This window comes from Canis lupus, chromosome 19 (assembly GCF_048164855.1).
Source record: "Canis lupus baileyi chromosome 19, mCanLup2.hap1, whole genome shotgun sequence".
NCBI lineage: Eukaryota > Metazoa > Chordata > Mammalia > Carnivora > Canidae > Canis > Canis lupus.
This window is the reverse complement of record NC_132856.1, coordinates 54,908,104-54,934,097: the sequence shown is the minus strand read 5'-3', so window position 1 is coordinate 54,934,097 and position 25,994 is coordinate 54,908,104. Positions and strand designations below refer to the sequence as shown.

Sequence of the window (25,994 nt, the reverse complement as noted above, 5' to 3'; positions counted from 1 at the left end):
TTTATTTTCTAGAAATCAAACAAGAGACTTGTTCTAACTTGAATAATAGTGAGCCAACTTTCCAAGACTGTCAGAAGCAGGTAAGGTTTACCAAGGTTTGCATTCTGCTTGCACAAGGTGTACAGAAGCAGACCATCCTCAGAATACAGTGAGTGACATAGGGTGGGATAGCTCACCATAGTGTGCAAGTATATTTGATATATATTCTTGTGTAACAAGTGACCCCAAAACATAGTGGCTTAAACAATATTTATTATCTCCAAATTACTATGGGTTAGGAATCCAGGGAGTCCTTTGCTGGATGTGTTGATGCAGGGTCTCTAGCAAAGCTGTCATCAAGGTGTGAGGATGTGAAGTAAGCAGCAAACTCATTCATGTGGAAGGGAAAGAAAAGCCATGGAGCTTCTTTGGTGAACACTCTGGCAGTATCTCAGTTAAACATAGAATTACCATATTATGCAGCATTCCACTGCTAGGTATATACTCCCAGAAAATTGAAAATACAGGTCAACACAAAAGCTTGTACCAGTGTTCACAGTAGCATTATTCACAAAAGCCAGAAACTGGAAATGACTGACTTGCTTAGTAACTCATAAGTGGACAAAAGAAATGTAGCTGTTGCTGAGCCATAAAAAGGATTGAAGCATTGACACATGCTACAACATGGATGGACCTTGAAAACATGATGCTCAGTGAAAGAAGCCAGACACATAAGGTCACAGAGAGTGTGATTCCATTTACATGAACTGTCCAGATAGGCAAATCGAGAGACACAGAATGTGAACTAGTGATTGCCAGGGATTGGGGGATAGGATGGAGGGATTGAGGGTGACTGCCCAGGATTGCAGATTTTAGGGGAGGGTGGAAATTGCTCTAAAATTGATTGTGGTGATGGTTGTACAAATTTGTGAATACACTAAAAGCCATTGAATTATACATTCTAAATGGTTGAGTCCTGTGGGTTAATTATAGCTCCATGAAATTGTTCAAGAAAAAAGACTGGATTGGTCAGTGTACATAGTTGGTCCTCCAATATAATTATTCAAAGACTTTGACTGCCTAAGGAAAACATAAAGACCATATGTTTTGAACTCCTTTTTGTTTAATGAGGGATCCTGGGGCCCAGAGAGATTTCAGTGACTTTGCCACGGTCACACAGTGAGTTGGTGCCAAAGCTGTGTTTTGCTGGCCAGTTTTAAACTATGTGTTTCGGGCTTATGTATAAAAACTATTAGACAGCCATCACAAGCTGATTAAAAGGAAAAATAACAAATACTCCTTTTCTTCTTCTCTCTTAGTTAAATTTGAGTGGTTCTCAGGACAACAGCAGACAAATCTGTACCAGTTTCTCAAAGCTGTCCCATGGCTGTGGAAAGGGAAACACTGCTCTATCCCTGAAGGTCTGAGTGCCTTTCCTTTGGCTCTAGGTGCTGGTGGATGCTTTCTCCACCACCACCCCTCTTTTAAGTAGACTTTGTTTTTTAGAGCACTTTTAGGTTCATAGCAAAGTTGACCAGAAATACAGATTTCCCATATATCCCCGTCTCCCGACCCCCACCCCCGCACAGGCACAGCCTCCCTGGCTATCTTGCACCAGATGGTACTTTTGTGAACCTGCAATGTCATGTCAATGTCACCCAAAGGCCAGAGTGACATTAAGGCATCAGTCTTTTTTTTTTTTTACAGATTTTATTTATTTATTCATAAGAGACACATAGAGAGAGAGACAGAGACATAGGCAGAGGAAGAAGCAGGCTCCCTGCAAGAAGCCAAATGTGGGACTCGATCCTGGACCCCGGGATCATGCCCTGAGCCGAAGTCTCATACTCAACCGCTGAGCACCCAGGCTTCCCAGGCATCCCAGACATCACTCTTGATGTTGTCCATTCTGTGCATTTTGCCAAAAGTATAATGACATGTATCCACCATTATAGTATCAAAAAGAATAGTTTCACTGCCCCAAAACTGCTCTAAAACACTCATCTCTGAATTTTAAAAAATCTCTTTTACTAACAATTTTATATATCCAGGGAGTGCATCATGATATTTTGACCTACATAATGAAATGATAACTACAGATAGCTAATTAACATACCCATTTCATCACATTTACCTGTGTGTGTGTGTGCGCACGCGTGTCTGTGTGTGTGTGTGTGTGTGTGGTAAGAGCACCTGAAATTTCTTGGCAAATGTACAGTATATTATATAGTGTTCTTAACTAGAGTCATCATGCTGTACATGATGTGTCAAGACTTATTCATCCTACATAACCACAACTTTTTAATCTTTGACCAATATAGATGGATTCTTAAGCAAATCAAAACCAAAAACTACTATGATAAGCAAAAGTATTGAAAGACATGCTGAGGAACTGAGTGTACTGAGACTTCTCATCTTAGGATATGAAGTGTGTGAAGATTCTCAGAATTGGGCTCAACTAGGGTTTGCCAACTCAGGGGAATCCCATTTCACAGAGGTCCTTTAGAGTCTGTGCATACTGGGGTATGAAATGTTCCCAGTAAGGCTTTGAGCGCCCTCAAACCTCTGTCAATGAGAGGAAATACTCCTCTTTTATGCTTCATGTCAAACTGAATTTTCAGTTATTACATGGCAAAATATTGGGGAAAGGCAAGGAAAATCAAAATCTTCTCCCAACTCCCAACCCAGAAAAATACACCACAAAAGTCTAAGAGAAGTAAAACAGTTTTATTATAGAATAAGTTTATATATACATATTTTTTGAAGTTTGATTTGCCAACATATAGTATAACACCCAGTGCTCATCCTGTCAGGTGCCCCTTCAGTGCCCATCACCCAATCACCTCATTCCCCACTGACCTCCCCTTCCACTACCCCTTGTTCATTTTGTAGAGTTCGGAGTCTTTCATGTTTTGTCACCTTCTCAAATTTTTCCCACTCATTTTCCCTCCTTCCCCTATAATACCTTTCACTATTTTTTATATTCCCCATGTGAATGAAACCATATAATTTGGAATAAATATTAAACTAACATGCTTTTGCTTTTACAGTCCCAGATCCTGGGCCTGGGGCTATTGGTAGATTTACTTGACCAAAACACAAGCTTGTTTGATTTGTTTGAATTGTTTGATTAAAAGACTTTGACCTCTCAAAGCCTCCTGTTCATCTAACAAGCCTTATTTCTAACAGGAAATCGGGGATTCCTACCTTAATTTCACAAACCTCACTTCCCAATTAACCACTGGAAAACCCAAAGAGAAAGCAGTGCTAGTGACATTATACCTGCAGAATATGGAGAAGGCTGTCCTTGCAGCTGCAGTCAGAAATACAAAAGAAAGACAGAATGTGGAAGGGCCTTTTATGGGTAAGGAATCACAACTCTGGTAAGCACAGCTCCTCTTCCATGTTGTCAGTCTCGGTTCTAGGGTGTTTGTGTATCATCTCACACAATCCTCCTAGCAATGCTGGAGTGTAGGTGTGATTACCTCTATTTTATAATAAGGATGGTGATGCCCAGAAAAGTGAATGAATTTCTGGCCTCCTCAATGGTGGAAGAGCCAGGAATTAGACTTTACACTAGGTCTGGGTACATATTTTTCTTTCAACCAGTACACAAACAATCAATGTGCACTGCCTGGTACAATTTTAGATTTCATGAATTTATTTTCCTCTACATTGACCTACTGTCAACAGTTTGGAGGTAGACAATTTCATTAGGTACTACAAAGAGAAAGAAAATGAATAGTATGTGGCTTTAATTTTGGATTTGAGATATCTATTTCTTATGAATATTCCACGAAATACAGCTCAGCAAGAAGAAAGTACACACCATCTATAATCCTGGAGATTCAGAGAAAGGTATTCTAGCTTAGAGTACTAGTTAATGATTGTTGCAAAGCAAGAGATCACAAGCAGCACATCTGTAATTCATAGTTTCCATGGGTCCAGGAGTCAGGACATGGCTTAGCTGAGGCCTCTGATTCAAAGCATCTCCCAAGACTGAATGAAAAGATTTACTGGGGCTGAAGTCTCACCTGAAGGCTTGAACAAGGGAGAATTTGTTTCTAAGCTCCCATGGTTGTTGGCAAGATTCCTTGCCTTGTGGGGTGTTTGAGTGAGGGCCTTGATTTCTTGCTGGATGGAGTTTGGAGGCCTCCCTCAGTGCCTTGCCATTCTGTAGGGAAGCTTGTTTGATCAAAGTCCTCAAGAAAGTGTCTGTTAGCAAGATGGGAGTTACTATCTTACGTAATATAATCATGACCATGACACCTCACCATCACCTTTGTCATATTCTATTGCTTATAGAAGCAAGTTGTAGGGCCAACCCATAGTTAAAAGGAAGAACTTACCCCAAGGCATGATTACCCCAAGACCAGGATGAGGGTCATGGAGTACCATCTTAGTCTCTCTACCATGCTCAGTGAATTGATTCTTGGCATTGGACACTCATTAGAATGAATGGGACATTTAAAAAATACTTATAGAAGGGCCACTTGGGGATGAGGCCTGCACATCAGTGATTTTAAATGTCCCCAAGTGATTCTAATGGATTCTGGGTGAGAAGTATTCTGTACTGGTTAAGAGCCAGACCTTGTCAACAGACCTGAGTTTCAAAGAACAATTTGTCTCTTGGCATAAGTTAGCCTTGGGTTAGTATCCTTATCTCATTGAGTCTCTGTTTCCAGATCTACAAACTTTATGTATAGAAATTATATATAATATATACATATGAATTACATGGAATACATATTATAAGTTATATCTACTTTTTTATATGTGTGTACATGTATACATATGTAATATATATCATATATACATATATATACATATAATCCCCATTTATTTATATATACATGTACATTTTATAAAATACATAAGTTATATATACTCCTATATGTGTGTATATAGTATACATATATAATACATGTTATACATACTAGTATATATACATATAACCCGCACATATATACAAATAAAGATATCCTAATTTCCTCTTTTTAAAAAAATAAATTCAAAAAAATAAAAATAAAAATAAAAATAAATTCAAAAAAATGAATTCAGAAATATTCCATTCATATGATCTTTGTGTGTGTGTGTGTGTGTGTGTGTGTGTATGTGTGTAAAATATGATTTTCCTATTTTAAAGATACCATGTTGCCAAGAATGTGATTTTAATTCTGGATGTTAATGACAGGACGGTTTATTTTTGATACAGAAGTCTGCAGATGCTAGTATTTCCATTCTACACAGGTATATATTTTAAGTCCTTTGTGGTCCCTGCTGGTTCCAGGTTCAGACACCAGAGAGCATAGAGGAACTTCTGTTACCTGCACCTGGGTGTGCAGATTCTATCCTCTATCAGGGCTTGACCTGACATTAATCAACATGTACATAAAGGAGGCATTAATACACTCTTTCCCTTTTCTCACTAAAAAATACCTAACTCTGGGATACGAACAAGGTGTAGTAGAAGGAGAGGTGGGCAGGGGATGGGGTGACTGGGTGATGGGCATTGAGGGGGACACTTGACGGGATGAGCACTGGGTATTATACTATATGTTGGGAAATTGAACTCCAATAAAAGAATATACAAAAAATGTGATGAAACATAAAACAATTTTAAAAAGAAAGTAAAAAATAAATACCAAGGTAGCTAAACCAGAGTGCATATTATCTGCAATCCACGAAGCTAAGGGACCCTGTCTGTCTCAATCACAGTTATGCCTTGGCTCATCATACATGGCCAAAGAATGCACACTAGTGATTTCCTTTAATATTTGGTAACTCCTTAAGGCTATCAGTGTTATTATCCCAATCTTGTAGATGAGGAAATTGAAGCTAGGAAAGATTAAGCCACTGACCCAAGGTCACTCATAGCACATCATACATAGTAAGGTGGTGGCTCCAAGGTGAATCCCAAACATCACAGTTCTTGTCAACATCACTTTCAATGTGTTGCCTCCCTTGTTGATTTGGAGATGTTCTTTCTGCTCTGCCTTCCCTCCTAGCCTGTAAATCAGTGCTGGGTTAAAAAGCAAAGGCAACACTTGACATCCACTTGGAGGGCTATTACCAAAAATAACAAGCATTGGTGAGGATGTGGAGAAATGGGAGCCCTTATGCACTGCTGCTGGGAATGTAAAATGGTGCAACTATGTGGAATTTGTTCCTCAAAAAGAATATACAAAAAAAACTAAACATAGAATTATTTCATGACTCAGCAATTCCTCTTCTGGATCTGTACTCCAAAGAGTTGAAGGCAGGAACTCAAAGAGATATTCATACATCCATGTTCACAGCAGCATTGTTCATAGCAGCCAACAGGTGGAAGCAATTCAAGTAAACATTCACAGATGACTAGATAAGTAAAATGTAATGTATCCAGACAATGCAATACTATTCAGCCTTAAAGGAAGGATATTCTGACACTCGCTATAGCACAGAGGACCCTTGAGAACATTGTGCTCAGGGAAATAAGCAGACACAAAGAACAAACATTCCATATCCCACTGATAGGAGATCCCTAAAAGAGTCCCATCCATGGAGACAGGAAGTAGATAGTGGGAGGCAGGTGTGCATGAGGGGGTTTAATGGGAACAGAGTTCCAGTTTAGGAAGATAAGAAAGTTATGGAGAGGGATGGTGAAGATGTGACTGTGCTTAACACCACTGAACTGTATGCTTAACTGGGGTTAAAATGGTAAATTTCATGTTATGTGTATTTATCACAATAAAGACAAAGAAAAGAGTAAATGTACCCGGTTAATTCCTAGTTCACTTTTTGAATTTTATTAAATGCCCACAGGATTTGGCCATTTCTTTCCCACACTAATCAAGAGTAAGCAGTCCCTAGAGTGTATGGGCTTTTCTTTTTGGTGTCCAGTGCAGGTAATTATCACATTGAGGAAGGTAGGCAAGGGGATGTTGCTGTTAACCAATCATTCTCTGTTTTTTAGACATTGAAACACGAAGGGTTGAGAAATGCAGCCTGATAAAGACATTCAGGCTGAAGGCAGGAAACCAGACCATGGACATTCTCTGCACCACCATTCAGAAGGAAAGCTTGGGAGGTATAGTATATTGAGGTCCTAGAACTTAGACATCAGCCCAAGAATATTCCCAATGGAATTCCATGTTGCTCCTATAAAACAGTTCCCAGAGGCCCTTTATCATACATGAGGAAGTTCTGTGGATGACGTTTCTAAAGCCTAGGTCTGGGAAATTTACACTGGGCTCTTACAGCCAGAAAAAAAAGAAAGATGAAAAGAATCCAATTTCCTATACACAATTGTGTTTACATTGGATGTGTTGGAGTGGGACTGAAGTTGAGATTTCTTAATGACTTCCCATGTGTGCTCCTTGCTTAAGTCACCTCCACCCTCTAGGGTGCTCTAGGCTGGTTTCCTTAAATGGATGTCTTTCCCCTGCACATGAACAGTGAATGGTTCCCCATTTCCTAGAGAAGATACCTAGGAATAAACCTAACCAAAGAGGTAAATGATCTATACCCTCAAAACTAAAGAACACTTCTGAAAGTAATTGAGGAAAACACAAAGAGATGGAAAAATATTCCATGCTCATGGATTGGAAGAATTAATATTGTGAAAATGTCAATGCTACGCAGGGAAATTTACACATTTAATGCAGTCCCTATCAAAATACCATGGACTTTCTTCAGAGAGTTGGAACAAATCATCTTAAAATTTGTGTGGAATCAGAAAAGACCCCGAATAGCCAGGAGAATATTAAAAAAGAAAGCCATAACTGGGAGTATCACAATGCCAGATTTCAGGTTGTACTACAAAGCTGTGGTCATCAAGACAGTGTGGTACTGGCACAAAAACACATAGATTAATGGAACAGAATAGAGAATCCAGAAGTGGACCCTCAACTTTGTGGTCAACTAATATTCGACTAAGCAGGAAAGACTATTCACTGTCTTTTTAACTTCTGAATACTTCTGTTTATTTTTATCCATTTCTTTTTAAATTTAAGTTTTAATATTTTTAATTTTTTACTTGAGATATAATAGACATAAAACATTATATTAGTTTCAAGTATATGACATATATGATTCCTTTTTTGTCTAACTCATTTTTAAAACTGTGTACAGTCTATTATTAATCATTTTTAAGATTTTTCTTTTACTACTTTCCATATGTCTTTTCCCTCCTGCAAAATTACCTCCTACCCATCTTTTTCTCCCTCCTTCACTTCCTTGCTCTCTCCTTCATCTCTTCCCTTCCTCTCTCCTTTCTATCTTTCCTTCATTTTTCTCCTATCATCCTTCTTTCCCATCTTTCATTTTCCTTCCTTCCCTCCATCCACTGAGTCATCCACTCACTGTCCACATATCACCCAGCTTTCCTTCTTTCCGTTCTTCCATCCATCCATTCACACATCCATCTATCCATCCACCCTTCCATCTGTCCATCCACTATTCCATCCTTCCTTCCCTCCGTCCATTTATCCGTTCTTCACTAAATCCATCCATTCTTCCTTTCCTGTACCCACACATTCACCCATCTCTAACCTGCCTGCCTTCTTGCCTTCCTTCCTCTATCCCTTTAGCCTTCCATCAGATTCATTGATCTGCTTTGCAATTTTTGAGGAATAAAATAATGACTTCACCTTCCAAGCTTGAACTGAAAGTTCTTTATTATCTTTAATCTTTTCCTTAACTATAAAATACCAAAGAAAATTTTCCCTATTAAGAGTGGTAGCATCTGACTCTAAATAAATAAATAAATAATAAAAAATAAAGTGGTAGCAAGGATGAAATTATTATTTAAATTTTAAAATATATTTAAAATTAAAAGAGTATTACTTAATGTGAATGACTCACCACATTGTCCCATAGTAAAGGCTCAATAGATGGTAATTGAAATTATTTTTTTCAGTGGTCTGACATCCTATCTAAAAATTAAAGCTACCATAGACAATTTGTTAAATCTTTGATGTTGCCTTCAAATGAGCATCACTGAACCTAGGTGGGGTTTCTTCTTTTTTTTTTTTTTTTTTGTTTTTTTTTGGGGGGGGGTTCTTCTTTATCCAGGTGCTGTCGCATTTATATCTTATGCTTCCATTGGTTCCATCATCAATGAGAGCTTTGTGTCTGAGGAAAACCTAATGACGAAGGAAAAGCTGCATAATTTCTACCTGAACTCTAAGGTAGTGAGTGGTACAGTGGGATCCAGAAAGAACACTTCGCTCTCCATGTCCATTAATTTCACATTTCAGCATGAAAAGGTGCGTGAGAACCAGGTGACTCCATTACATCTGCAGGGATTTTGTAACTAACTGGGAATGTTTCCATGCTGATGAATTTACAGGTTGGAAGTTTATAAAAAATGAGATAGATTCTCACTCATCTGGGGGACATGGTGTTAGAAAGTCTAAAATGAACCCAGAGTGAGAAACTGGGCTACCCCTGAGCTCTACTGAGTAGATAACCTCAGAATCAACCCCTCAACTGTCCCCCAATCCAGACCAGCATATAAAATGAGTGATAGTCATTAGGGGGTTTTGAAATGCTTCTCAAGTGCTATAACACGGTATCAGACCAGGTACATTTCAACAAAAAAGTTATCTGGGTTTTAGAACTTGCCAAAATTAAAAATGATTCTGTCTTCTTCAAGGGGGTTGTTTGCTGTGTAAGTAATTTCCTCAGAACTAGGCAACTTAAAGTGATATGCATGTATTACTCACTTGCTTTCTGTGGGTCAGGAATGTGGGAGGGGCTTAGCTGGGTGGCTCTGGCTCAAGGTTTCTTCTAAGTTTGTCATCAAGATGTTGGCTGGGACGTGTCACCTGAAGGGTTCATTGAGGGTAAAGGGTTTGTTTTCAGGGTGCTTCCTCCATCTGGCTGTTGGCAGGAAGCTTCTGTTTCTTGCTATGTGGGGCTCTCTGAGAGCTGCTTCAGTGTTCTCACAGCATGGCAGCTGGCTTCCATGAGTGCTCCAAGAGAGACTGCACCTAAGGGAGTGGAATTAGGCTTGACATTTTGAAGGGAGTGCCAAAGAATTGGTGGACATTTTTTAAACCACTACAGGAAGAGATGGAGCTGAGCGGTCTGTGTTCAAGTCCCATCTCCTTTCCTACTCACCACTAGGCAAGTTACTCAGCCTTCTGTGATGAGCTCAGCCCAGGAGCCAAGATTCTGCTACTGCTAGTAGCAACGTGCCTTGTTGGTTAATGGGAGAGATAAGTCAATGTGTATAAAGTCCTTAAAATAGTGCCTGGCATCAGCAAATGGTGCTGGGAAAACTGGATATGTGTGTGCCGAGGAGTAAAGTTAGACCCTTACACCATATACAACATGAACACTAGATGGAACAGACAAAAACATAAGACCTAAACTATAAACCTTCTAGAAGAAAGCAGTGGAAGTTTCATTACTTTGACATAGAAAGATTTTCCTAGATATGACACCAAAAAACAGGCAACCAAAGTAGAAATAGACAAATGGATTATATAAAACTAAAAACTTCTGTGCATCAAAGGACACAGTAAATGGAGTGAAAAGGTAACCCATGGAATGGTAAAAAAATGCCTGATAAGGGATTAGTACCCAGAACACATAAAGAACATCTGCCATTGAACAACAGCAACAAAATAACTTGATTTTTAAAAAAGAGCAAAGGATCTGAACAGACATTTCTGAAAAGATGATATACATATGGCCAAGAATCACATGAAAAGATGTTGGAAGTCACTAGCCATTAAGCATCAAATGAAAGAACAGTGAGAAACACTTTTATGCACATACCATATTTTGAGTTTTGTGTGTTACTTAACATGTCTGTGTCTCTATCCTCCAACATGTGCACCTCGGAGAGTAGCAGTATCTACACCATAAGCTGCTGTGGAGGTTGTTATTCCATGCTGGATCTATAGATTGGTACCTGCATACATACATAGATGTCAGTGTTGTCTGTGTCAGTGATGAGGACAATTGCAATGGAGATAAGATAAGGACTATTTGTTGGGAATTCAACAGATGGATTCTCCTCTCCAGGAAATCATATTGCCCTGACCTCAAAAATGATCTCCTTTTCTTGCTTACCTTATAAATGACAGTGGCAGTCAGGTAGGATGGTTAAGATTTATGGCTCTGAAGGCAGAAATCCAGAATTGGAGTTCCATCTCCTCGTTTATCACCACAGGACAACTATCAGTTTCCTCCTATGGAAAAGGAGTATATGAATACCTGCCTCACAAAGGGTTTTGTAAGCAGCCAATGAGATAGTAGATATGAAATCAACTATGTATGTTGTATGTTTTGGAGTACGAACAACAATCAGTAAATTTTAGTTATTCCATGACCGGACTAAGGCAATGTGGTTATTCTCCAGATAAAGAGAGAAAATGAGCAGCCCCTCTGTGTCTACTGGCAAGGGTCATCATGGTCTAATGAAGGCTGTCAAGTCATTTCCTCAGATGAAAATCAAACTGTTTGCAGCTGCAGCCACCTCTCCAGCTTTGCCATTCTCATGGCATCCACCAAATTACAGGTAATATCTACTTCTGTAAATAAATTGACCTTTCATTGAAGTGGAACATTACCGAGTTCCATAAAAAAGAGGATTGATTGAATGATTGCATTCTGATATTGAATGGAGAGAGATTTTAAAGCAAGCCCTCTACTTGTGAAAGGCTGTTGAAATTTTCTGTGGAAATCAAGAGAATGTTGACCTGGAAATGCAAGCCGCTAAGTACTTCTCAGTTTCCTGTTCCTAAGTATCACAAGAGATGCTTATTTTAAAATGCATTTTCTTGACTCCATCCCTGAAGGATTTGGATTTGAAAACCCAGACTGGGGGGTCAGGGATGTGCATTTTACAAGGGGATTCGTTCCTTAGACAAATATTTGTTGAGCATCTAGGACTGCCAGGCAGATTTGAAGTGTATAGAAGATAGCCACCGCCTTTGTGAACAGGGACATAGTAAATAATGGATGTCAGAATAAGTGAATTGTGTTGTATGTTAGAAATTTCTCTCCCTAATATGCAAAAATGATAACAGGGACTACAACTCTGTGCTCCCTCAACACCCAGGGAAAGAATGTCAAACATCCCCTTTACATTGATCATACATTGAACAGATAATATTTGGAACCTAGCAGGTTAAAGAAAATATACTAGTAAATTATGTTATGTTTCTTTTTCATATTTTTAATAGGGCTAATGGAATATGTAAAATTACCTCATAGGATGTATCTTTTTTTTGAAAAAAAAAAAACAACTTTATTTAGGCATTCTTTTTTTTTTTAGATTTTATTTATTTATTTATTTATTTATTTATTTATTTATTTATTTAAATTCAATTTGCCAACCTATACTATAACACCCAGTGCTCATCCCATCAAGTGCCCTTCTTAGTGCTCATCGCCTAGTTACCCCATCCCTCCACCCACTTCTTCATCTGCAACCCTTTGTTTGTTTCCCAGAGTTAGGAATATCTCATGATTTGTCTCCCTCTTTAATTTTTCCCACTCAGTTTCCCTCCTTTCCCTTATAATCCCTTTCACTATTTCTTATATTCCACATATGAGTGACAGAAACATAGATCAATGGAACAGAATAGAGAACCAAGAAATCCCTCAACTCTATGATCAACTAATATTTGACAAAGCAGGAAAGAATATCTACTGGAAAAAGAACAATCTCTTTAATAAATGGTGTTGGCAATGAGGAGGGCACTTGATGGAATGAGCACTGGGTGTTATGCTATATGTTGGCAAATTGAACTCCAATAAAAAATAAAAATAAATAAATAAATGTAAAATAAATAAATATTTAAAAATAAATAAATAGTGTCGGGAAAATTGGACAGCCACATGCAGAAGAATGAAACTGGACGATTCTCTTACACCATACACAAAGATAAATTCAAATGGTTGAAAGATCTAAATGTGAGACAAGATTCCATTAAAATCCTAGAAGAAAACACAGGCAACAACCTTTTTGAATTTGGCTGCAGCAACTTCTTGCAAGATACATCTAGGAAGGCAAGGGAGACATTCTTGACATTAAAAAAATTAGATATATATTTAAACTGAGGGGAGCACTTGATGGGATGAGCACTGGGTGTTATTCTATATGTTGGCAAATTGAACACCAATAAAAAATAAATTTATATATATTTAAGATGAACAACTTGATGTTTTGGTATATGTGTATGCATTTTGACAAGACCATCACAGTCAAGCTAAATAACTTACCCGTCACCTCTACATGGATGCCATTTCATGTGTGCATGTGATGGGAATTAAGATTTCAAGCAAATTTCAAGCATACATTACAGCATTGTTAACTCTTGCCACCACACTACACATTAGATCCCCAGAACTCATTCAGCTTGTATAACTGAAGCTTAGTGCCCCCTGGTCACATCTCCTCATTTTCCCCTCTACCCAGTCCCTGGCAACAATTATTCTACTCTCTGCTTCTGTGAGTTTGACTATTTTAGATTCTGCATATAAGTGAGATCATGCAGTATTGGTCTTCCAGTGTCTGGCTTGTTTCACTTATCTGATGTCCCTAGGGTTCCTCCACATTGTCACAAATGGCAAGATTTCTTCTTTTTTTAAGGCTGGGTCTATTCTATTGAATGTATACACCTCATTGTCTTTACTCCTCTGTCCATCGATGGATATTTAGGTTGTTTCCATATCTTGACTCTTGTGAATGATGCTCATATGATATTTCCATGGGACAGTGCCAGCTTGGTGGTTTCAGGTTTCCAACAGCCCTGTGTAGAAAATGCTATCTTTGACTCTATTGGATTGCTAGGACTGCCATAACAAAGTGTCACAGACTGGGTGGCTTAAACAACAGAAATTTAGTATCACAGATCTAGAATCTGAAAGTCCAAGTGCAAGATGTTGGCAGGATTGCTTTTTTCTGAGTCCTCTCTCCTTGGCCTGTAGATGGCCTTCATCTCCCTCTGTCCTCATATGGTCCTCACTCTCTGTTTCCAAATTTTAAGAATTTATTTACTCATGAGAGACACACACAGAGAGAAAGAGAGAGGCAGAGACACAGGCAGAGGGAGAAGCAGGCTCTATGCAGGTAGCCTGATGTGGGACTCAATCCCAGTTCTCCAGGATCAGGCCCTGGGCTGGAAGTGGTGCTAAACCACTGAGCCACGGGGGAGGCCCAATGTTTCCAAATTTTGAATAAGGACACCAGTCCTGTTGGATCAAGACCACCCTAATTATGTCATACAACTCAGCTCTTTAAAGACCCTGTCTCCAAATACAGTCATATACTGAGGTCCTGGGGATTAGGACTTCCACATATGAATTTGGAGGCAGGGGACACAATTCAGCCTGTAATACTGCCTCCATTTTAAATATGGGGACATCAGATCTCAGAGAGTTAAAGTCACTTGTTTGGGGGACTTAACTGGGATGCCCATCTGACTCTCCATCAGGCACATAATAACAGTGCTGGAAACTACAATGGATTCCTTCTTTGCTGGCTCATAGGTGGATCCCGTGCTGACCATGATCACCTATGTGGGGTTGAGCCTGTCTCTGCTGTGCCTCTTCCTGGCAGCCCTCACCTTCCTCCTTTGCCGACCCATCCAGAACACCAGCACCTCCCTCCACCTGCAACTCTCCATCTGCCTCTTCCTGGCCCATCTGCTCTTCCTCACAGGCATCAACCAGACAAAGCCCAAGGTAGGAGAATGAGTGAAACTCACTTTCTGTGAACAATTCTAGTGGCTTTGCCACTATGCACCTAAAGCCCAAGTAGGGGTAACTGGATGTAGGAAGAAAGAAGAAAGGTCCAAAAATTTGAGTGGATAGTCCACCTTCCCATTGCCAAGAGCTGCTCATGTTAATGCTGTCAAAAGTGGGTCTCTGGGAACAAGTGTTAGAAGGGAGTTCCATGGCTATGAAATGGTGAAAATGGATGTGCCTGGGTGGTTCACTAAGCATCCGAGTCTTGGTTTTGGCTCAGGTCATGATCTCAGGGTCATGTGAACATGTGCCTCATCTGGCTCAACACTCAGCAGGGAGTCTAATTCTCCTCTCCTATTTCCTCCTCTCCTCTCTCTCTCTCTCTCTCTCTCTCTCTCTCTCTCTCTCTCAAATAAATATTTAAGAAATGGTGAAAATCACATATCTACTCAAACTAATTTAACTTAGCAAAGTTGAAGCTCAAGCAGAGGAAGTAACTTGGCTGAAATCATATAATAGGTTTTGTGAGGTTTTATTTTTTTAAGATTTTATTTATTTATTCATGAGAGACAGACAGAGAGAGAGGCAGAGACAGAAGCAGACTCCATGCAGGGAGCTCGATGTGGGACTCAATCTCGGGACTCCAGGATCACACCCTGGGCTGAAGGCAAGTGCTAAAACCTCTGAGCCACCCAAGGATCCCCGGTTTTGTGAGATTTTAGATAATAACCTAAGTGTCCTTCATTTAATCCAGGGCACACAGATCTACACCAGCATTTTCCAGCAGAACTTCCTGTGAGGATGAAAGTGTTCTGTATCTGAACTCTTCAGATTATGGTAGACATTGGCCATTATGCTTTTAAGCACTTGACATGTGGCTGGTGTAACTAAGGAAGTGACTCTTAAATTGTGTTTAATTTTAATGAATTTTAATGTAGATAGCCCCATGACTGTCTCCTAGCCACAAGTTAGACTGAGCAGATCTGTAGATATCAAGCTTATCTAGCAGATTAAGAAGGACGCTGAGGTGTTTATTTTGTGATTAATTGTGATTTATTTTGTGATAATATAGTTCATCTAAAGCCATTGGGTCATCTTTCAGCACTTTGCTAAATGAAAACTTTTAACATAGGATAGTGATCTTTCTCAAATAGTGTCATATTCATGAGCAAAATTAATCTAAACTAAAGGTCTAAAATTGTTTCCCAGGCCTAACTGGTCAGCAGTTGTTTTTTGTTGAGTCTGCTTGATGGTTTTTAATTTAAAAAAGAGTTGCCAGCATCTGGGTTCTTACCTCAAATAATTGAAGGCAAGTTCTAAAGAGACATTTGCACACCCATGTTCATAGTATTGTTCACAATAGCCAAAGGTAGAAACAACCCAAGTGTCTTGACAGATGATGGGGTAAACCAAATGCAGTATATACATAGGATGGAATATTATTTAGCCTTAAAAAGTAAGGACCTCCTGATACCTGCTACAACATGGGTGAACTTGAGGACATGTGCTTAATGAAATAAGCTAATAACAAAAGGACACATCCTGTCTGATTCCACTCATAGAAGATCTCTAGAACAGTCATACACACCCACAGAGACAAAGATTAGATAGTGAGAACCAGGGGCGTATGAGGAGGTGGAAAGTGAGTGTTTCAATGGGAAAGATTTCTGTTTTGCAGAATGAAAAGAGTTCTGGAGATGGATAGTGGGAATGGCTGCATAACAGCATGAATGTACTTAACACAGGCATCAACTGAACTGAGAACCATCCACTCAAAAATTGTTAGCATGGTAAATTTTGTGTTATGTACTGTGTGTATTTTACCACAAATTTTTTTAAAAGCTGACAGCATTTAAAAACAGATTTTGTACAACAATTCAGATTTCCAGGTGTGTGTGTGTGAGTGTGTTATTTTTTAAGATTTTATTTATTTATTCATGAGAGACATAGAGAGAGAGAGAGGCAGAGACACAAGAAGAGGGAGAAGCAGGCTCCCCACAAGGAGCCTGATGTGGGACTCGATCCCGGACTCCAGGATCATGCCAAAGGCAGACGCTCAATGGCTGAGCCACCCAGGCATCCCATGTCTGTGTGTGTGTGTGTGTGTGTGTGCACGCACGTGCACACACACGCACACGTTTTATTTTTTTTTTTATTTTTTTTTCGCACACGTTTTAAAGAAAAGAAGCACTGGCAATATTCGGTTCACATTCTTACATGGAAACCACTGCTAGAGATGAAGGTAACTGCTGCTTCTCAGAAGGGTCACATGGCACAGTTTCAACTCCTGCATATTCCTGAATGTTTGCCTGCTTGACAGATACGTGCTGCCTGCCTGGCCCTCCGCAGGTATTTGAGTTTGCCATGATGAACCGACTCAGAGAAGTATGGGAACTCATTCTAAGTAGCTTGCTCTGCACAACGATGTTCCATTTACCTTGCATTCCCTTTGCTCCAAGGAATAGTGGGTATTGTTCTCTGTGCACCTCTCAAATTCTCCCAACTTTTGTCTCCCCTCCAGGTGTTGTGTTCCATCATCGCTGGGACGCTGCACTACCTGTACCTGGCCTCCTTCACCTGGATGCTCTTTGAAGGGCTGCAGCTTTTCCTAACTGTCAGGAACCTCAGGGTGGCCAACTACATCAGTGCAGGGAAGTTCAAGAGGAGGTTCATATACCCTTTTGGCTACGGGATCCCAGCTGTGATTGTAGCTGTGTCTGCAGGTGTTGGACACAGCAATTATGGAACACATACTCAGTAAGCACAGTGTCTATGTCATGAGGAAGTAATAATATATGTATGAGTTCCCATGTATTAAACATCTGCTTTCTGAGCTGTTGTAGGCTCTGTGGGGACCCCAGGAAACAAAGCAGACAACAAGCAAATAGATATATGATATAATGTTAAGCTATGACGGCTACCACCACAGAAAGCAAAGTAGAGAAATGGGAATATATGTGAGGTGATATTTTAAATAGTGTGGTCAGGGGGATCGCTGAGAGGTAAATGCTCTATATCATATGTATCTGATTTTTTAAATGTCTTACTGTGTTAATCTCCTGTTGCTGCACTAACAAATGAGACCAAAATGGGTGGCTCAGAACAACACAATTTTATTATCTTAGAGTTCTGTAGGTCAGAAGTCCAACATGAGTCTCATTGAGCTAAAATCAAGGTATCAGCAAGTACATTCCTTCTTGGGACCATTCCAGGTGTAGCCCATATTCCTCAGCTTATGTCCCCTTTCCTCTGTCTTCAGAGCTGGCAACATTACACCTCTCTGAACATCCTTCACATCTCCTTCTGACTCTTCTGTCTCTCCTTTACACTTCTAAGAATACTTGTGATTATATGGGATCCACTCGGGTAATCCAGGATAATCTCCCCATGCCAAGATCCTTGCATTCAATTATATGTGCAAAGTCCCTTTTGCTTTGTAAAGTAGCAATTAACAAATTCTGCGCATTAGGACTTGGGCATATTTAGAGTGGTGAGAGGCTCATGTTATTCTGTCTATCACACTTATACATTGACCTTCTTTTGTAATTTGTTCTAACTTGCAAAATTAAATTTAGTAACAAGTGGGCAATAGTGGGTTTAGGGTGAATATAATTTTTGGAATAGAAACAATGTACACAATATAATATTCCTCAGCCATTAGAAACAACAAATACCCACCATTTGCTTCGACCGTGGATGGAACTGGAGGGTATTATGCTGAGTGAAATAAGTCAATCAGAGAAGGACAAACATTATATGGTCTCATTCATTTGGGGAATATAAAAAATAGTGAAAAGGAATAAAGGGGAAAGGATAAAAATGAGTGGGAAATATCAGAGAGGGAGACAGAACATAAGAGACTCCTAACTCTGGGAAACGAACAAGGGGTGGTGGAAAGGGAGGTGGGCGGGGGGTGGGGGTGACTGGGTGACAGGCACTGAGGGGGGCACTTGATGAGATGAGCACTGGGTGTTATGTTATATGTTGTCAAATTGAACTCCAATAAAAAAGAAACAATGTACAAAAAAGTATCCGTTGATCTAAGCAGTAAACAACTTACTTTAGAAATGCAACTTGAGGAAAGGGTACTGTCTTTTATGGATGAAAATCAGAGTTGAAACTAATATTTTTGTTACTAAAAGCCAAATACGTGTTTATCCTGTTATTGGTCTATTGCAATGATTTTCAGCTAGGGGTGATTTTTTTTCCTCCACACGGGACATTCAGCAGTGTCTGAAGACCTTTTTGATTGTCACAACTTGAGGGAGGGGTGGCCAGACATGCTGCTAAATGTTTTGTGATGCACAGGCCAACCCTACCATGAAGAACCATGGGCCCCAAATATCAGCAGTGCCAAGACAGAAGAATTCTGGTCTATTCAAAGTCACCGCTCTGAGTTTGTAATTGAATTCTGATAGTGGAAGGACATGGTGGCGTTCAGTAGGTCCCCTATGCTTAACTGAATGGTCTGGACAACTATGCCAGAATGTAGGTCTTCCGTGAATAGTAACCATTGTTCATTTTTTTCTCCATGACTGTCATTGTTATATTATTTACTTCTCCCTGACCAGTTCCTGTGCCCATTTTTCTTCCTGTTTCAGTTTAGAGGCAGTTTTTTTTAAAATGCATTTGCTTCTTTTTATGAAGATCTGGAAAGTTGTTTATTCTGTTTTTCAGCTGCTGGCTCAGCTTCCATGGAAAATTCATTTGGAGCTTCATGGGACCTGTTTTTGTTATTGCTTTGGTGGGTTTATAATTTTTGTTGTTACTTTGAATATATAAAATACCATGTTTAGCTGATATGACAAGGGGATAATTGGATAAATACCTATGTAAATTTTCTTTAGAGTCCTTGGACTTAGAACAAACATGCCAAGAGACTATGGACACTTTTTTTTGTGGAAACAGTCACATCTGAGCTGAAATTAAGACATTATATGTTACCTTGTTGGCATCAGTGATGATTTGGCTTTCTGAAAAAAATTGGCCAAGGTCAATCAGCTTTTTAAAATTATAATAAGAATATTTAGCATGAGCTGTATCTTCAAAGTAAAATTTTAGGTGTACGATGCTGTATTGTCAACCATAGACATGATGTCATACAGCTGAGTTCTAGAGCATAATCAGCTTGCATGAATAGAATATTATACCTCCTGAATTATGACTCCTTATATCACTTCTCCACCACTCCGCTCTGATACCACCATCCTACTCTCTGCTTCTATGTCTTTGACTATTTTAGATACCTCATGCAATCATGAGGTGATTGGAATGGTGATTGGTATGATGGAATCATACCATATTGGTCCTTCTGTGACTGGCTTACTTCACTTAGCATAATGTCCTAAAGGTTCATCCATGTGGTCACATATTGTAAGGTTTCCTTCTTTTTTAGGGCTGAGTAATATTCTACTGTGCCTATCCATCTATTTATCCAACTAGCTATCTCTATCACATCTTCTTTATCCATTCTGCTAATGGACACCTAGGTTGTTTAAACATCTTGGCTATTGTGAACAATGCTGCAATAAATATGGGAGTGGATATCTCTTCAAGATTTGGGTTTCAGTTCTTTAGGATAAGCACCCAGAAGTGAGACTGCTGGATCATATGTCAGTTATATTCTTAATATTTTGAAGAAGCAAAAAAAAAATTTTGAAGAAGCTCCATACTGTTGTCTTCAGCAGCTGCACCAATTTACATGCCCACCAACAGCGCACAAGGGTTCCAATTTCTCCACAGGTTTACCAACATTTTATCATTCTCATTTTCAAATAACTTAAAATTCACAAGAAGTTGCAAAAATAATACAGAGAGCCCCAGGTAGCCCTCACTCAGCTTTCCCCAAAGATAATGTTTTACATAATCATAGCAAAATATCAAAACCAGGAAAATGACATTGGTATAGTCACATCAACTAGACTACAGACCTTATTTGGATTTCATTTCTGAACTGATAAAATATATTTGCAAACAAAATCTGATTGTCAATCTTGGGGGGGTTTAATGGTTGTATAAAACATTTAATACATAATTTTTTTTTTTATTTATGATAGTCACAGAGAGAGAGAGAGAGGCAGAGACACAGGCAGAGGGAGAAGCAGGCTCCATGCACCGGGAGCCCGATGTGGGATTCGATCCCGGGTCTCCAGGATCGCGCCCTGGGCCAAAGGCAGGCGCCAAACCGCTGCGCCACCCAGGGATCCCAATACATAATTTTTTAATTTTATTATGCAAAAGGCATGCCAATGGGTGGGGAAAAAAACACCTTAGTAAATACAAGCACCAAAATGGAAATAGTGCTTATCTCTGTGTATTGAGTTTCTTCTCTGGAATTTCAGATAAGTTCTGTTTGTTTTTCTGCATTTTCCTAATTTTGGATAATGACCATATATTGCTTCTCTGATCAGAAAAAAAGAAAGCTAATTTTTAAAAATCAGGGCATATATCCAGTGAGTTTCAGGAATCTGAAACATATTTTACAAGTTTCAAGAATAAATTCCTATGTTATTTCCTATTTAATTTAAATATTGGGTTAAATTGTTAAATAAATTGGGTTAAATTGTTAAATAAAACCTTAAATTGTCCTTCATGTCCCTTCCACAGATCAATTTGTCCTTCTATCTGACCACCCTGTACATTTTAAAAGACCAGCTTAGCTCCCTCAATAACGAAGTATCCAGGATGCACAACACAAGGTATGTGGGTACAGAGTCAGAAAATGCAAAAGAGATTGGGTTTTTTTTCCTCCAGACTATTTCACTGTATAAAGTGAGGGCAGTGATTCTAAATTGGGGGCAATTTTCTAAAGACATTTTTGGTTATCACAACATGGGATGGGCGATGAAGAGGGGAAAGTTGTTACTGGCATCTAGATATCAGAGGCCAGGAATGTTGTTAAACATCCTACAACACACAGTACAGCCCCTGCCACAGAGATGATCCAACCCAAAAGTCGGTAGTGCTAAGGTTGAGAAACTCTGAGTTAGGAGAATAATTTAGCCTTTGTGGTTTTCTCCATTTTTTATGATTTAGGAAACTTATATGGTCCAGGTGAAAAGCACAGTTTATCCAGTATATGAACCTCTAAGGATTTCTAAAGAAGTCATCTTCAGTACTTAATATTATGAACTATATATTGTAATTAATATTATTGTATAAACTTACTGTTTTATGCAGGTGTTATTTAGGTACAGAGTAAGAATAATAGATCAAGAGACAGCTCCCATTGAAAAGATAATTTGTTATACTCACAGACCTCGAGAGGAAGGGCATGTTGTGCCAGGAGAGGAAGGATGTCCTGGGGAAAAACGCCAGAGTTGGCTAGGAGCCAGAGAGAAAGGAGAAATTGTAGGCAAGTGCTTTTATTGTGGTGCCTGTGGGAAGAAGGTGAAGCGGGGTAAACAGTTTAGGATCGGATAGCTTGAAAAATTAGTGGGCTCCCAGGCATAGGGGCTGTCCCCAGTTGTTTAGTATCTGGCCTTGGGGTGATTAAGGCAGGTGGATAGTGGCCTGGAATGTGAGAGCCCCACAAAGGAGGTGGTTGAGGGTGTGGGCTCTGGATTGATTGGTTTGCATTCGAAAGGCATGTTCTAAGAATTGGCTAACCCCAGGAGGAGGAGGCACTCCATATTCAGCAAGGTTCCACCTGTCGGAGCAACAGAATACAGAAAATAAAAAACATAGTTAATACATTTATAGCATATAATTATAATAAATGCCATTATATTAATATCATGAATGCTAGAATATATCCTATTTCAATATACCAAACATAAATATATATGTTTTGTATTATGTAATGTATTACTTTCTATAAATAATGACATGAGATATATAACACTTCACAATATATTATCCTAGCATTACATATCAGTGAATCTCTATAACACTCCTGCCAGAGGTAATCATGTTGAACAGGTTGACATTCTAAGTAGTCCCAAGCCCTGCAGCAAGAGTGAGAGATGGTAGAGAAAGCGTTGCCATGAGCTATGGAGCTGAGATGAATAGCATCGTTCTGCATCTTTGTTTTGGCAGGATGCTGACGTTCAAAGCCATTGCTCAGCTTTTCATTTTGGGCTGTTCTTGGAGCATTGGCTTCTTTCTGGTGGAAGGAGTCCTGGACCCCATCAGGTCCATAGTGGCCTATTCCTTCACCATCATCAATGTCTTACAGGGCGTCTACATCTACTTGGTCTACTGCCTTCTCAATCACAAGGTAAACCAGTCTGCCCTCCACACATTCCCCTGCCTGTTGGTGTCTCATGTTTTACTGCTATTTTTTGTCTCTTGGATTTCTCCAGTGCTTGAGTAATGGTTGTGTATGTGTGTGTGCAGGGGGCTCTTTCTTCCACATCTTAACATTTGTCCCAGGGATCACCTTTCCAAGATTTGTCTCTCTTGCTTCTAGTCATTTGAACTTGCACTGGATAGAGCCAAACAAGGTCCACAATGAGACCCTGAGAATCTTACAATGAGAAAAAAAACACACATGCACAAATGGGGAAGGGATAGTAAATGCTGAGAAAATCTTGCTTAGGAATTGATTTAGGAAAAATCTCCAACTATGAAAACAAGTCTGGATTGTTACATTTGAAAACTGAATTTGTAAATTGTAAATGTGGGCTAATTCTTAGAAAGAAAAAAGAATCAAATGTCCCTTTGGAGGGACATTATTTTAGGCATTATGGCATGAGAGCTATGATAAAATGATTTTTATGTGATGCCCAACTTTTATAAACTGCAGTGCAAAGCACAAATATCTTGGGATTTGCTAATTTTACAAGGATCTCTGAATCTTTTAATATTCTAATCATTTTCTTGGGTATGTCTGCCTTGTTATGATTCTTTTTTAGAGTTTCACTTCTTAAATTATCTGGTCTAATTTGCCAGATTTTTATTTGTATATAGTAAGGACTGACAAACTTTTCTCGAAGTGTCAAATAGTAAATAGTTTTGGCTGTTAAAGAAATATTCTTGCTGTGGCAGCTATTCACTTGTGCTCTAGTAGCATGAAACTGCCCATAGACAATATGCCACTGAATGGGCAATGGCTGCATGCCCATAAAACTTTATTTACAAAAACAAGTAGTGGATTGCATTGGGCCTGGGGGAGTAGGTTACTGATTCTTGGTCTACTGTGTTTTGAAAATTCTCTGACATCACAGTCATTGATTTCATGAGCTTGCGTATTTTTACAAGATTTTCAATTTCATTTTGCAATCATTTGCATTGGGACTTACTGATTGGATCTTTACTGTCTGGTAGAATTATGGATGTGGAGAAGTACAATAAGCACTACATATAATGCAATTAAATTTTTTTTATTTTTAAGTCATCTCTCTACCCTGTGTGGGGCTCAAATTCACAGCCCTGAGACCAAGAGTCACATGCTCTACTGACTGAGCTGCCAGGCATCCCACATGTAATGCAATTAATGGTCAATCATTAAATGTGACTAGTTAACAAAATGAAGTAAATCTTTATCAATCATTCCATTGCAATTTAAATTTAAAATACAATAAAAAATTTTAATAAAACTGATTCTTTAGAAACCAGTAAAAATAAGACAGCAGGCAAAGGTACACAAATACAACTATTACAAAACTTACCAAACTTCAGTGTATTTTAAAATGCCAGCACTGAAAAAAAAGTTTTTAATTTTTATTTATTTATGATAGTCACACACAGAGAGAGAGAGAGAGGCAGAGACATAGGCAGAGGGAGAAGCAGGCTCCATGCACCGGGAGCCCGATGTGGGATTCGATCCCGGGTCTCCAGGATTGCGCCCTGGGCCAAAGGCAGGCGCTAAACCGCTGCGCCACCCAGGGATCACCTGAGAATGCCAACACTGGATGTTCAGTTACGCTATCTGGTACCACTAGATTTGGTCTTCACTTTTGGAAGGCTACAGGAATATTATACTATATTTATTTTTATCACTTCCTAGGATTGATTACATTAATTTTGTAAGACCCAAAAGATAAAAAAATTCTCTCTCCTACCAGCCAACTTTATTTTTTTAATTCCAGTATAATTTTTTAAATAATAAATTTATTTTTATTGGTGTTCAATTTGCCAATATACAGAATAACACCCAGTGCTCATCCCGTCAAGTGCCCACCCCAGTGCCCGTCACCCATTCACCCCCACCCCCTGCCCTCCACCCCTTCCACCACCCCTGGTTCGTTTCCCAGAGTTAGGGGTCTTCATTTTCTGTCTCCCTTTCTGATATTTCCTACCCATTTCTTCTCCCTTCCCTTATATTCCCTTTCACTATTATTTATATTCCCCAAATGAATGAGACCATATAATGTTTGTCCTTCTCCAATTGACTTATTTCACTCAGCATAACACCCTCCAGTATGTTAGTTTCAGGTGTGTGATGTAGTGAGTCAACAATTCTGTACATTACTCAGTGATCATCATGATATGTGGACTCTTAATCCCCTTCACCTATTTCACCCATCCCCCCCACCCACGTCCCCTTTGGCAACCACCAGTGTGTTCCTTGTAGTTAAGCATCTGTTTCTTTTCTGTCTCTTTTTTCATTGTTTGTTCATTTGTTTTGTGTCTTGCAGTCCATATGTGAGTAAAATCATATGGTATTTGTCTTTCTCTGACTTATTTCACTTAGCATTATACCATCTAGGTCCATCCATATTGTTGCAAATAGCAAGGTTTCATTCTTTTTTATGGCTGAGTAATATTTCATCACACACACACACACACACACACACTACTTCTTCTTTGTCCATTCATCGATTGATGGACACTTGGGATGCTTCCATAATTTTCCTACCAGCCAAGCTTAAAGGATAATCTAATGATGGGTTTATGATGAGGACAAGACTCAGCATCACCTCCTGAGTTGATTCAAACTCAAACTCTTAGCTTAGTAATCTATGGGACCTTATAAATTCATGATTTTTACATACAATTTTAACTTTCCCTTAAATAACTTAGTCTCAGACCTATCCATATGGCATCTACAAGAGACCCATTGTAGACCCAAAGACATCTCCAGATTGAAAGTGAATGGGTGGAGAACCATTCAAATGGACTTCTAAAGAAAGCTGGGATAGCAATCCTTATATCAGAAAATTAGATTTTAAACCAAAGACTGTAGTAAGAGATGAAGATTAACATTATATTATACTTAAAGTGTTTATCCAACAAGATCTAATAATTGTAAATATTTATGCTCCTACTTAGGAGCAGCCAATTACATAAAACAATTAATAACCAAACCAAAGAAACACATTGATAAAAATACAGTAATAGTAGAGGACTTTAACACTGCACTCACAGCAATGGACAGATTATCT

General features: G+C 39.0%; 2 protein-coding genes across 2 annotated transcripts; both read left to right on the top strand.

The window, feature by feature from the left end:
* The first annotated feature begins 3,270 nt into the window (after window positions 1-3,270).
* LOC140611476 (adhesion G protein-coupled receptor E3-like) lies at window positions 3,271-17,428 on the top strand. Its single transcript, XM_072788221.1, has 6 exons — window positions 3,271-3,343; window positions 6,935-7,048; window positions 9,034-9,227; window positions 11,333-11,491; window positions 14,470-14,664; window positions 17,189-17,428. Exons 1-6 carry the CDS (start codon window positions 3,271-3,273, stop codon window positions 17,426-17,428), a joined length of 975 nt encoding a protein of 324 aa, XP_072644322.1.
* A 149-nt stretch (window positions 17,429-17,577) lies between these two features.
* LOC140611475 (putative adhesion G protein-coupled receptor E4P) lies at window positions 17,578-25,698 on the top strand. The gene is made up of 5 exons (XM_072788220.1): window positions 17,578-17,624; window positions 19,345-19,411; window positions 21,274-21,365; window positions 22,705-22,885; window positions 25,633-25,698. The coding sequence occupies exons 1-5, from the start codon at window positions 17,578-17,580 to the stop codon at window positions 25,696-25,698; spliced, it is 453 nt and encodes a 150-aa protein (XP_072644321.1).
* The last annotated feature ends 296 nt before the right edge of the window (window positions 25,699-25,994 follow it).